Below are 14,873 nucleotides of genomic sequence, written 5' to 3' on the forward strand. Positions count from 1 at the left end.
CGCATGTATGAAAATTCGGCCTAATTCGCACCCAAATTCGCTCTTGAAAATGTTAGGAAATTTGATGATTTGGTAAAGAAAAGGTCACGAAATTTCATTGTGGAATTTTAGTAGACACCCTGTACTACATAGTCAACATTATTTGACGTTCAGTGCACAGTGCTCGTATTACATAGAGTCATATTCCAGGTTTAAGGAAGGAGCTAACACAGTTTTTCTATAAATTCCACATTAACGTTTGAAAAGCGAAAACTGCAGTTGGACGCAGTGCTGTATTGGAAGATCTGAATCTAAAGCGGAGGATTTTACTATTTCTGCGGCCGTTGCATACTGCTTTAGTAAGCTATACATACGTTGCTTCCAATGCATCCTAACTCTACAGCCTATGAAATTCAAATATTCAATGCGCATTAACAAAAGCTCTCCATTGACTTCTGTCCTTAATCAACTAAATCTAGTTTCTATTTCGCATTCCTATTTCTGTAAGATCCATCTTAATGTTACCTTCCCATTTGTGCATAGGTCTTCCTAATGGTCTTTTTCCGATTCGGTTTCCAGTAAAAATTTTGAAAGCGTTCCTACTTCATTCTGGCAACATGACCTATCGACTTAAGTCTCTTAGACTTAAGGAAGGTAAATGGTATAAATTATGCAGTTTCTCGCTATGAAGTTTCCGTCATTTCATATTTCCATACCGCTTGGAGTCCGAATATTGTTTTTAAATACTTTCAGTCTACGTTTCTTTCTTCAAAGTAAGCGAACATGTATCGCAATCATATAGCACAACAGACATAATTATCTTTTTATATAGTTTAAGCTTCAAATTCTTCGACAGAATTCGCGATGATAAAAGAGTTTAGGGACTGAATAATAACACAAATTCCCTGCTTTCAGCTGACATTTAGTTTCTTCGCAGATATGGTTTTGGTCTGTTAAAATGACGGAAAATTGGGTTGTATAACGTAAGAACAATAAAAGTTAATACTAACCATGGAATCATACAATATAGTCCACGAATTTTTGAGAGTTCTATGTGAAGTATAATCTAATTGTAGTTGGTTTGAAATGAAAAGAAATAATGTATTTTTTCTTTAAAAAATGATTTATTTTGTATTATTGAATCAGTTTAACATGTTCACCGGTATTTCATTTGGCTCACTAACTAGCAAAGAAGATCGGTGGGTTAGCGACTACAAAGCAAGGTATAAAAATGCTCTAAAAGTTAATTAATAATGATTAACTAACCTTTAGGGCTCCATTATATTCTGAAATAATTATTGTGCATATCCCAAATATTCATCCACACTATACTCAAAGAGTTCAAAATCCAAACGATATTTTTCGTATAACTTTAGTACTTGGTCTTTTGTAAGTTGAGAATAATACCTTTGCGCAACATCATGAGTCTTCTTTCCTTTGGTTAGATGTTGCCAGCGAGGTTTTATTTTGTTTTGCACTCCAGCCAGCCAAATAATATACACTTGGTCTCTTTGATGTGTTTCCACTTTGGCAATAACATCATAGTTCAACAAACACGGGGTGCAGTATAAATAATATGGTATCCAGTGATCATCTGAATAAAGAACAACGTCTGTATTGATAAGATATCGTACAAATTCTTCGAAGGTAGGTTCTATTCCCTTTGGCGGAGGTAGTCCAGGTTCTTGTACGTAATGTGTCACATTACTATTTATTGCATTTCCCTTTCTGTATTTTTCCACTATTTTTCGGCCATATTTTTTGTAATAATGTTCCACTCCGTGCTCCAACCCAATATTCGTATTTTCCAGTTTATCTCGATAGGCAGATAATAATCGCTCAAACGGATGTCTCACCACCATAAATTTAATCGTGTTTGAAAATGCCTGAAAAAGAGAATAGAAATTGGGTCAGTTAAGTGGTAAAGAAGAAAACAACAGGGATGGGACACAGAACTGAAAATATATATATATATATTGTGTTCCATATAATTTGCATAACTTTGGGCTTAAGTGTTTCCCTTTCTTCTCTCTGTTGCTGATATTAAATTATTAACTGCAATATTATCTTTAAAGCAGTTCTTAACATTACCTCAGTTTGAGGATGCAAAGGTAATGTTTTGTTATTATGATGTACATGCAATTCAAAATTAATTTATTTCGTTTTTGTATTGCACCCAATCATGCTGTGAATAATGATAAGGAAGAAGAGGGTACGTATTTAACTTAATTTATTACCTCTGACGAAGATTTATTTTATTACGTCTAAATTCCTTTTATTATATTTTAAAAATTAGATGATTAAGGTCCAGCAACAGTTAGATCATCTTTATTCTTCGTATCGTACTATAATCGTGTCTATCGGAGTTATTTATTTCTATTATTTATTTTTAAATCGATTGTCTCCTAACTGCAGATCATACTTTATTTATATAGATACAAGGTAGTGTCAATAAGGTATCCATGTACAGTTGTAACATATACATATATATTCTTAATATCCTAAACGAAATCAGGATTATCTTAAGTAACATACGTGACAATACGCCTTTTCAATAGTATCAGTACTTAAAATTTATTTACAATATCTACTTTTTTTTTTTTTTTTTTTAAACGGAATTAAAGCCATGTTCTAATTGATAGCTTTTCAACAACTTCTTGAATACGCTTCATCATTCGAAAGTACTGTACAAATACCATGGTAGAAAACCCATTTCAAACCACCATTTTGGAGTAATGGACCTGGTCCAAAAGTGCTACACAAGAAGGTGATGGTAGGTGGTAGGAATCCAAACATGATGACCGTGCAATATACCGAACATATTATACAGGGTTATTTAGAATTCAGACTTGAAAGTAGTTTGGCGAAAAACCTCGAGCTCTTAGAAGTTGGAGATCCAACGAATATGACAGACTTCGAGTTTGCCGTGAAAACAGACTATGCTTCCCTTGTTATTGGTAGACGTTGGGCACTCATTCTCTCCGTATTAAGTACTCCTAGCAAACCAAGAAAGTCTGACATTTTCCAACATTGCGATGAATGTTTTCCAATTCAATTTACTTCTATCTCACTTTTCCACAAAATATCAACAAATTGAGGAGATTGTGATATACACATGTACTTTTTTTTTTTTTTCGATGTTCAACTAAACATATATTTTTCAAGTAACCAAATATCTAGACTTAATAAATTTGGTACAAAATGTTAAAATTATGTTCACAATGTAGCATAATTACCAATTACGATACTTTTCATTCCACCAAAATTTTTTTTTTAAACTTTTTCACCCACCAAATATCCTACCCCTGCTGATAACATTTCAATATAAATGGTCTTTTTACCTGTTCTGCTTCTACATTATCAGGATTCGGAAAAATTCTTCTAGCTACTTCGCTAAGTTGTTCTTTAGTAGTTTTAAGGAACTCCTCGCTGTGTCCCCCGAGGATACAGAAATTGTATAACCACGTTGTTGATGCTGATTTATAGATTGGGCACCAAGACAGTTTGTGCTTCCTAAAATGTGAATGACAAAAGTAAATAAAGTATATAGTTTCCTACAAGGTGAGTGACAAAAGTAAATAAAACTGATATTCTTGAAGTAAAGTGAAATAAAAATAACTATTATTGAAAGTAGTCAGAACGGAAAGTAAGGACAATATAAAGTTTAACCTTGCAGGTAAGTAGGCTACATGATAAGCTTTCTTCTGGATCAAAAGATTCAATATATCAAAATTTTCTTGTAGGTCTTATATTAGGAGAACTACGTATAATGTAGCCAAACCCAAATTAACACTTAACTTAACGTGCTTATTCCGTAAAAAATACGAAAACTCGATTTAAAGACCGTTCAAAAATTTTGTGGCTCCTGATCCAAAAACTATATATATTTCTTGTGTTCAATAATTAAATGTTTCCAAACGAGCTATTGCCATTCATCACGAACTGAATTGTCAGTTCTACGGCAGATTCTGGAAGTGCCCCCGGTTTTGATTCAATGAATAGCAGTGTTGTCGGTTGCATGTAAGTAAAAGTTTTATCATGATAATTTCGAAGTTTCTTTTTCATCGTTTTCAGGAATTGCATAATGTAGACAGATCCTTAACACACTTTTTGATGCACTGAAACATCAGCACTGTTGCCAATTTAGAATGTTAATTTATGAAAACCACGTTTTCCCTAGTAACCCATTACAAAGGCCTCATCCGATTAGTTATTGGTAGTAATGAAAAATTATTTTTTCCATTCCATAGTTTCCAAGCTACTCCAACTATACAAACTGAAAATTAACGACAGAACATCTATACGTATGAGTCAATGTACGTGACTTGTAAAAACAATTGATTTACACCTTCGGTTACATATGACAACACTGTGTGGTTCTTAGTGTACTTCAATCGTTGCTTCCTAGTTTAAAAATATATGCATGAACAAGGGTTCATTTTAGTATAACCATTATTTGTGTACCGCTTCCGGTTCAAAAGTTCTACTATCCCAAACTCCGGGTTGCATTGTATATTGGACACCCTGTATTATTCAGGGTATCTTCGCATTCCCTTTAGCCGTTTCTAAATTACATGAGTTTATTCTAGATTTTCCCATATACTATGTATTGTAATCGGATTCAAAATTTTAGGTCACTTGGGGCACCATTTAATATTATTCACTGAAGCTAATTTTTCTCCTGGCTTAATTTAGTCCCATACGGAACCATTTTAGGGGGTGAGTCCAAAGAAATTCGGAAATCAAAAATTAAGGATCATCCTAATATATATATATATATATATATATATATATATATATATATATATATATATATATATATATATATATATATTGTGAAACATTTTCTAAATTTGAGATTTTGATGTCGACGTACAACTGTTTAACGGACTAAACTCCAGTTGTGGTCCATTGATGACCACTCTTTCGTCTGCGTAACTGTCAGATTACAAATCTGGAGACCATGCAGGCCAAGAAATGAGTCTCTGGCGACCAATCCATTTCTCACGGAACTGTTCGTTCAGATAATATCTCACCGAAAGGAAGAAATGAGGAGGTTCTGCACTTTATTGAAAACATACATCATACTGTATGCTGCGTCCATGTAATTGTGGAATTATAAAATGCTTGCAACTTCATCAGATCTGTGTAATCAGGTGTTTCAACCCCATGTGGAGCTTTCTTTCTGTACATTTTTTTAAGGGGAGTTAACTCTTTGTACACTTTAACATGCAGTTTAGACTCAATAAGGTTTTCAGTATATACTGGTTCTTCTGAACCTACGTTATTCTGTAATCAATCGACAGTTTGTTGTTCATAAGGTACTGACATTAACTTTACCAAGTACAAAGAAGCTATTTCATGTTAATGCCACTTCCTGTTGGAATCTTCAGACTTAAAAAACACACACTATATTCAAGGTCGTCCATATGATTGATTTAGGGGAACCTGGAAGATCTTCTATGGAACCTGAAGGACTTTTGTTTTTAATATTGCACTGGGAGCACTAAATATCCATAACTATATACTACAGCAGTATCACCAGGGAAAACGAAAATACTCATTCACTTTCATAAAGAAGCTAAGCAGGCTCGATCTAACTAGAATAACTGTTTCGTGGAAGTTGTCAGAAATAATAATTTAAAAAATAATGTAAAATAACAGCTCATTGACTTTGACACAGCCAATGAACCGACTCTACGATAGGCCACATGAAATCACCAGCAACATACCCTTAATGTGAATTGTGCAATAATTCTACTCAAAGCACACAAGAATAGCATTGATGTAGGGTTGCCAGACCGGTTTTCCGGGACAGTCCCGGCTTTCAAGGAAAGAATCAACTGTGCCGAAATAAGCTTTCGGGACGCCTGCTTGTCCCGGTTTTCGTTCTTCAGATTCAAAAAATCCAATCTGCAAGAACTAGTTAAGTTATGTCTCACCTAAATGGGGAAGGTTTTCGGAAGATTTGTGTAGCCAATTAATTTTACTAAACAATCAACAAGGAGTTTGCAAATCACATCCATTCTTTCGTCCTATGGATTGTTTATCTTCCAGAGGGGAAAAAAAGGATTTTAAAAAATATTCAAGAGGGGCATATGTTTTGGAAATAATTTCTTGCATATCACTTTCAATAGAGAAAAAAGTCTTATTTCCGATGATGAACTTGAACTACTAGTTATTACTTCAATCGGCAGCGCAAAACTGCTCCATTGTTGAAACTTTAATCAACAATGGCGATACTGCTCTCAGTTGCTGCATGTTAGCCGCATTTAAACTATTTCGTCCTGTATGCCGTCTTCTGAGGAACAATTTTAAAGTCAAGCGTTTTTTATCCAGTGTATACATACCTTTGCAAGTGAAGTGAAGTGAATTGAATTTCATTCTCGGTATAGAGTGAAGTTAAACTTTCAGTAATTTTCAGGTAAAAATTCCGTAACAACTTACTCTAGCACAGGAAGTGACAGTTAAACACATAAAGGTGTCTTGTTTAATTTTAATACTGGACCTTTTCTTGCCAAACTTTTGGACAGTCTGCGTAAATCTTTAAAAATATTTACATTTTGTTTATTGTTCTGAATTTAGCGTAAATGTGTTTTTTTTTTCTTGCTAAATGCTAAATTTTTAATTCTTTTAGGATAGCGTTTCTGACTCAGGCAATGACGCAAACAAAGATAACAATATCTCTTTAATCATAAATGGGAGGGTGTGTCGTAAATTCGTGCAATATTTAGGACCCGTTAAACACAACAAATTGGAATTCGGAATAAGGGACGCCAGTCAGCTCTTCTTATGTTATCTTTTAACATTCTTTATACACCCAAATGCCTTGTGGGGCTTCATTTGTGTTAACTGTGTATAAAATGAACTGAAAAATTGTGAGTGGTAACCTGGAAAAGGCAGGTAATTAATTGATTCTGACCAAATAAATAGGAAAACTGACTTTATATATAGCCTGAGATTGCTATCTCGGTTTTTCGTCTACTAAATGTGGCAAACCTACATTGATGATATATATGGTATATAAGTATATATCATTGCTGTCCAAATGACGGCCCGCCAAACCATTTTCTGCGGCCCACAAAGCTCTACGGTTATTATTGATACTATTTTCATTTACATTTTTTTAATGTTTTAATGTTCTTTCGAAATAAGCTTCTTTCGAAATAAGCTTCCATTTAGCGCAGGCACTGAAACACCTGTCCCTAAATTTTGTGAGTTTGGTCGGAAAAGAGTGTCAGTATTTGATAAGTACATATTTACGTAAAAGTGCATTTTCCGCCATGAAAAGTGTGAAGAATCGCTTCAGAAGCTGCGTTGGAGATTCTTCTCTTTTACATCTGCAGCTCACAACAAGAGGATGGATGTAGATATCCCAGCTCTTGAAAACGCTGCTAGTCACCCTCATTTGTCACATTAAATAGGAAAGTATTATTTCATATACATATTTTATATTTTTTATAGTGTATTATTATTATTATTATTATTATTATTATTATTATTATTATTATTATTATTATTAGCTGCGGCCCTCCACCTTACTAGTAAAGACGGTTATGGCCCTCAGGCTCATTATAATTGGACACCCAGAAGGAAATAATAGCAACTTTAAAAAAAATGAAACAACAAAATAAAATAATTGTTGAATATTGTATTCGTTTCCTTAATTATAATGAAATAAAACTTGAAAATTTTAATAAAATATTTTCAATGCAACCAGCTTGGAGTATATTATACATTACACGGCCGTATTAATATAACTGGTTTCGTGAAAAATAAATTTTAAAAATCTGTTTTAAAAAGTCATTTAAAACTTATTTTACTTAACTTCTTGTGTAGCCAAGTGGCCAAGATATTAATCTTCAATAGGTCTACACGTAGTTCTAACAGAAGCACAACGGTAATTAACATGTTACATGTCTATATGAAAATAAAATATTTATTTTGCTTGTGTTGTTTTTATTTCTCTCTATGTAAAGAAGTTTGGAGTACCAAGAAAGAGGGGGTCGATCGCCCCCTTTGACCCCCTTATTGACGGCCTTGACTATATTTCATATTAGCCTAGACTTTCAAATCACTGAACTTTAGTATTTGGTAAATAATGAACTTAACTACCGGTACTTTACCTTCCTACTTGCGGTAATAGTATACATGAGAACGTCGTGATCTGTGTTTCTTCTGTGTTCTATTACCACTTCTTCATGAAATACCATAAATTTTCTACGTAGTGCAATAGTAAGAAGTATCCATGTGCACAAGATATGCGATATGCGTTAAATTCCCCCCCCCCCTTACACACACATAGTCATAGATAAAGTACAAGGGCACTACACATGCAGATATGAAGTACAGGTACGTTCTGTTTTATTTTCGTATCAGTCGATAAGTAAATCAAAGTCGCTTTGTTACCCCCTTGGTAAGTTCGTAGATACTCAATGAATAATCCCTGAAAGTATGAGCGTCCAGCTCCTTCGGGAACTGACGCGGCTTTACGTATACTATATCCCTACTTGCTATGGTAATTAACTAGATAATTGAGTTCATAACCTTTTTATAACTTACTGGTCAATATAGAAGACGCTATATTGTGGAGTTGGTGGATGTTTAAATGGTGATATCTCTGCTGAATGCTTGTAGAGGCCTAAATTGTATTTACGACAAACTTCCTGAATATGTTGCAGTCTTTGAGCATTATCCGATTCTGCCTCATTCTGTAAAGAAAAAGTACAACTTCCTAACAAAACGCGACTATTTCAAAAGTTAAAATAACCAAACTCAATATCGAAATGTGTAGAAACATCGTAAAATAGTTATCATGGAAACAAAAGGATATAGGTTATGCATATTAATAATATATTTGTTGAATATTCATTGTTGTCTTTTATTGTAGAAGAATATTTATCGTTTTGAATGCAACAAATACGTGAGCAAATTGCACTTTAGTATAGAACATATCAAAAACAGGCCAGTATCTATCTAGTGAAGGGCTAGAGCGCGCGGTGCTCGTCCTAAATTATTTTTTGTCACTAAAACAATCTTGTAGAAAATTTTAAATTGATTCAAAACAAGACATGAAACTCTTGCAAATTTACTAACCGAATTAAAATCAATTTAACACAGTTTACTCATTTCTACGTAAAATGATATGCTTCTTGAATTTGATTTTTTTTTTTAATATTTGTATGCTAATGATGAATCTTCGTAGTTTTTGGTTTATGTACCCTCGTATTTCTCAGTCACAGTATATCCTTAGTAAAAGGAACTGTCGCTCTGTAACATATTTTTGTGCTGTCCCTTGACGTTTTTGTCATTGTTCCCTACTGCCTGCTCCCGTAAGAAATGGGGCTGGCTACGGGCTTGGTCGAAAACGTATTAATCTGATTAGTACATATTTTTTATGTTGTGTAGGTAGTTAATTGATTGCAATATATAAATATGGATAGGGTAGCACTTACATGATTACATCAAGTACCGTGGTACAAAATAATAATTGTTACACTTTAAGTTATTGTTTCTATTCTTCATTCAGAACAAAATGCTGGAAATTTTCTAGTTTTCTTCAATTATACCAAACAACAGTCTACGAGATCTAACTTACCCTTTGTACTATTTGCTGCTGACTGTGTAATGATTTACACGCTGTGATTCAAAAATCCTACTACTAAGTCAACTTCACCTCTTTTCTCGCTCTGGATAATCATGAGCCATTTAATATATACTTATAAAGGAAAATATGATTATTTGGAGTTTAATACCTTTTTCCCACCAGCGAGGCTGTATGAGACGTGGAACTATAGCTTAACGTATGTTTCTAACCGCATGAACGATGAACTTCCACCGGAAATCGAACTATATCTTTGGTGGAGGGAACACGTTTGATCTCATGTGATTAGGATCAGATGATAAACTGCAGGTCCACATATAGTCTCGCTGCTGAAATGGAATGCCAAGCCCGAAAACAAACAACCATCTTCAGCCGTTTATTACACATAAAAGAAAAAGCGATTTGGAGTTTAGTCTATTCTAAGCACAATACCATAAGTGACATCAGGCCCGTAGCCAGTCCGAAAATGTAGGGGGGGGGGCTCGGTGGAAGTTAGGGGGGGCCCGATCCAAAAATATTAGTTCATCATATTATAGTTCATTTGCAAACCTACCGTAAAAAAATTTAGAGGGGGCCAGTAAAAATTTAGGGGGGCCTCCCCCTAGACCCCCCTGGATACGGGCCTGAGTGACATGAATAACAACAGTTTCGTACACGCACTCAAGAGGGATTCAAGTTTCCATGTTCAAAAAATTTCAGGTGTTTATATACATTTCTTAATATGATGAATGTTTATTTTTGCATAATATCTTGCTCAAGGCAGGGTTAATACTCCGAAACGTCCTTACGTACATCACTGGATAACAAATAGGTGTTTATTAAACTATATGTCTAGTCTACATACAGAAAATGAAAAATAAAATCCTTTTCAACCTTGAAAGTAACAATAATCTATTTTCCGAGAATATGCTTCTTAGAGAGTAACATTTCTGAAGTATATTTGCATAGCTACTAGCACAACGCAAGAAGTTTCAGTGTTTTACTCCCCCCCCCCCTTGAGCAAGATATGCAAAAATAAACATTTAGCGTATTAAGAAATCTACTGCATACAAATACTTGAAATTACACGAACTCGAGAGCTTGATATCCCCTTTTGACTAACCTGCGTACCCCAGTGCTCTTAGCATATAGTCCTCAAATAAGCGTAACTAATATAAAAGAAGATATTATCGTAATTATTACATGGATATGAAATAAGAATGCAAATCGTTTGTCTTGGAAATAATTGCTGAAAGTAGAATAAAATAATATTCTGGCGAGAATGACGTTCTGCACCGAATATTAATGATTAGTTGCATGAGAAACTATAGACTAACATAATCCGGAATATTTTAACACATCGAACCATATCTATATAGAAGCACGCATTATTTACGTATCAATGTAACCTAAGCATACTGGTGTTCATAGGCGCCGACTTTGGGGGGGGGGGCAGGACACTTTTGCCCCCCCCCCCCCAATATTTAAAGGTGGGGTCCTCGCCCCTCCAATATAATCCGGCCGAGGCATAATTATCAAAGACTAGCAAGAATTTCTGTCGTAAACTTCGTCCTTCCTTTAATTCAACGTTAGGAACAGCCTTCTAGGGATGGGCACGGTTGAGTCAAACGTAATTTTCTCGAGTCGAGTTCCGAACCGAGTCACTGTTCTTTAGGTCAAATTTCGAGTCGACTCGAGTTTGATAAATGGCTCACTCGTTCAGCTCGTTTTAAAATCATGGCATGATTAGATTGGAAAGCGAAAGCCATGAGAAATGTAAGTGATAAAATGGAATACTTTTAGTGTTGCTCATGAGAGGGGACACTGCTCGCATCTCGTTCGGTCTCGATAACGAGATGACAAAGGATTTTATGACGAGGCCTCAAATGTCGTTAGCACCAATTTAAGTATATACTGTAATTCCTACCATCAAGACTGAGGTAAGGTCTTGCAAGGTCGAATTTTTGAGGCTAAACAGAAGCCCAACCCGGGTAGTGTTGTAACTTGATGGACTCGAAGGTTCAACGAAGCAAAAAGCTCGAACCGGCATGGTTGGGATGAGCCATCGATTCGCCTCAACTGAGCTACCAGCTCTGTTCGGCTCGGTTTGGGTGAGCCATCGGCTGGAGCCGGCTTGGTTGGGATGAGCCATCGGCTTAGATCGGCTCACCCAGGCCGACAACCCTAAACACGAGCTGAGCAGTTTTTAACATGTGTGGCCAGCGCCCTATAACTTTTAACAATTTTTAGCTAGAGCCAAATCCTTGCTTCTCCGGAACTCAAATCCAGAATCTCATGAACGATGTCCTTGCCTCCTAGACTTCACGACTTCCGAGGTTCGCAGTCAACTAGTTTTTGGTATTCAGATACAAATTGCCTATCTTTCATGTTTATACACGATGTTATAATAATAATAATAATAATAATAATAATAATAATAATAATAATAATAATAATAATAATAATAATAATAATAATAATAATAATAATAATGAGTTGTAGTAGCAGTAGTATCACTGATAATAATTATACTGTCTATGTAGGATAGTTGAAGAGAGTACTTGAAACTACACAAAATTTAGCTCCATTTGGCTTGTTTTGGCTCGACTTGACTCGAAATTTGACCTGATTTCGAGTCGAGTTGGAAGAAATTTTTCGAGCCGAGTTCTCGAGTCGAGTTTAAATATGTCTGTTGCGAGTCGAGTCGAGTTTCAAAGAAAACTCGCTCGAAGTCGCTCGTGGCCATCCCTACAGCCTTCTTATTCGATATGGTATTGAATAGAGCACTGAAGCTTGAACTAGCACTCTGGTAACATCTGGCAAGTGAAGATCAATGCAATGTGAGTTTTGCAGCGGAGTAGCGGATCGAGATTTGGAAAAATGAAATGAAATCTTTGAGTTTTACGTCCCACAATTATGCCGGTTAGGCTAAAGGAGACGGTGATTATGAGAAATTAATGACATGGTGGAATGAAGATAGTGAGAGGAAACGGGAGAACCCCGAGAAAACCCACGAGCACGGTGTTTGTCCACCACAAAGTCCACACTGCTCGAGCTGGGATCGAACCAGGGATCCCAAGCACCGGAAGTGAGCGCTCTGCCACTGAGCCACCGCGCCCCCTTGAGATTTGAAGTTGGAAGGGGGCCTTCAATCAAGTAGTTAATTAAAAACGGTTGAATACGATGATGATATATTTATTCATTGTTTGGACCCCCCAATATTTTCTTCAAGTCGGCGCCTCCCAAGTAGACTTTGTGACAAACAAATAATTTATGCATGGGTTTTCTCGGCGTTCTCCCGTTTCCTCCCACTTTAATCATTCCGTTGTGCCGTGATAATTGCGAGTTGCAAAATTGCAATTAAGGGAGTATTCTATTTTAATCTGAAGACTTCAGTGACAATTGTGATCAATTGAAAGTGTCAAAATACTGAAATGGCATAAATAAAAATTATTATTAGGGTCTATGATATACGTACACGGTGGAGTGGGGGGAATTAACTCCCTATTGAAAATAGTTTGTTACTTTTTCAATACCGTACTTAACCAATTTTCGTGAAACAAAAAGCATTTTGTTTCTTACAATGGTAGAACTTAATATGACATTGGAGGTATCAGTGGCGGACCATGGTGCAACAACGTCTAACCTTCGTCAACGCGGGCTTAGCTGGCATCCCGATATGAAGTATGACACACCGTGATACGGGTACAGAGATAGCGGCGAGTGTGAAAGAAATTCGTGCCTCGATAGATGCAAAGACCATAAGAAATTTCCATTTAAAGATAATGAACACAGGTTCTGTAGCAAATATTAGGAGACACAGTGGCCCAAACAACATCCAGAACAGGGTAAAATGTGCAGATGGTTCAGGAAATGTTCACTCGAAGTCCTCAGAAATCACGAAGACAAACATTTCGTGAAAGAGGTTTAACCCGACACACAATCCGAACTGTTCTGGAGGAAGAGTTGAATTTTCGTTCATGGAAATCACATTACTGCCAGGAATTATGGCCAGAAGACTGATAATTGGTTGGAGTATGGGGAGATGATGCTTGCTTGGTGTGAAAACTGGTCCCATCTTTTCGGTAATATCCTGTGGTCAGATGAAGCCGTGTTTCATAATGTTGTTGAGGGGGAGGGGGAGTGATTGTTAACCAGCACAATTGTTACCAGATGTGTTTTTGTAAGTAAGTACCGTTTTGAAATAAAGAAAAAAAAGTATACTTTTCGTAACAATTTTATTGTTACATGAAGGCCTCTATTTTAGTCTACTTTTCTACATAGTTTCCACCAATGTTAAGATATTTATTGTATCGTGCAACAAGCGTTTGCATACCATCTTCATAGAAGTCTGCGCCTGATTTGACAACCACTGCAACACGACCACAGTGAGCACATGGTGATGACCACCCAGATACTTCTTCAAATGCAGGAACATGTGGTAGTCACTTGGCGCTAGATCGGGACCGTACGGAAGGTGATCAAGTTGTTCCCAGCCAAATGATGCGATGAGATTTTGAGTTGGAGTTACTGCGTGTGGACGGCATTGTCACGAAGCAAAACGATTCCCTCACTCAATATCCCACACCTTTTGTTTTGGATTGCACGCCGTAAAATAGTTTGTTTGAACTTTATTTATTTGGGTGAGGTTGAATGCCACCATTCCATTCCATGGATTGTTGCTTCGATTCCGGTGTAACATAAGCCTCCAGTTTCATCACATGTAACAATTTTGCTTGAAAAGTCATCACCTTCCTCACAGTGCCGCTCAACAGAAGTCTACATACTGGCTAAACGTTGGTTTTGTGCACCTCAGTCAACATTTACGGTACCCAGTGTGAGCACAATTTTTGGTAATTTAATCATGAGTCATAATTTCATACAGAACATTTCTTGTAACTTGAGAAAACTTATCAGATAACAACAAAGTCGTGAAGTGTCTGTTCTCTTTTACTTTTTCGTCAGGTTTCTGGATCAAATCTTCAGTGATGACAGAAGATCACCCACTTCGTTACCCATTATAAACACTCGTACGGCCATTTTTAAAAGCTCTAACCCATTTCCATACCATCCCATGCTCATAAGTTTTCTCCATGCACTTCACTAGTCTGGCGATAAATTTCAGCCGCTTTCACTAGGCATGGGCGCGAGACCAAACGAGACGAGAACTGAAACAAGTCTCGTCTCGCAAAATCAAAAGCTGTTCTCGTCTCGCGTCTCGTCTCGTCTCGCAGAAATAAGTTCTTGTCTCGCGTCTCGCAAAAATTTGGAAGTCTCGTCTCGCGGTCTCGCGCGAGACTTCTCGCGTTGG

General features: G+C 36.3%; 1 protein-coding gene across 1 annotated transcript in view; it reads right to left on the minus strand.

Moving 5' to 3' along the window:
• Positions 1 to 1,083: 1,083 nt before the first annotated feature.
• Positions 1,084 to 14,873, minus strand: part of LOC145686128 (carbohydrate sulfotransferase 11-like) — a 65,068-nt gene continuing 51,278 nt past the window's right edge. The window contains exons 3-5 of the mRNA XM_081759105.1: positions 8,542 to 8,690; positions 3,321 to 3,492; positions 1,084 to 1,865 (exon numbers count right to left, since the gene is read on the minus strand). Of these exons, the coding sequence (XP_081615231.1) occupies positions 1,275 to 1,865; positions 3,321 to 3,492; positions 8,542 to 8,690 (912 nt within the window). The 3' untranslated portion in view covers positions 1,084 to 1,274. The remainder of the gene's footprint in view (positions 1,866 to 3,320; positions 3,493 to 8,541; positions 8,691 to 14,873) is intronic.

This window comes from Thermobia domestica, chromosome 5 (genome assembly GCF_964235325.1).
Source record: "Thermobia domestica chromosome 5, izTheDome1.hap1.1, whole genome shotgun sequence".
In the NCBI taxonomy this organism is placed as follows: domain Eukaryota; kingdom Metazoa; phylum Arthropoda; class Insecta; order Zygentoma; family Lepismatidae; genus Thermobia; species Thermobia domestica.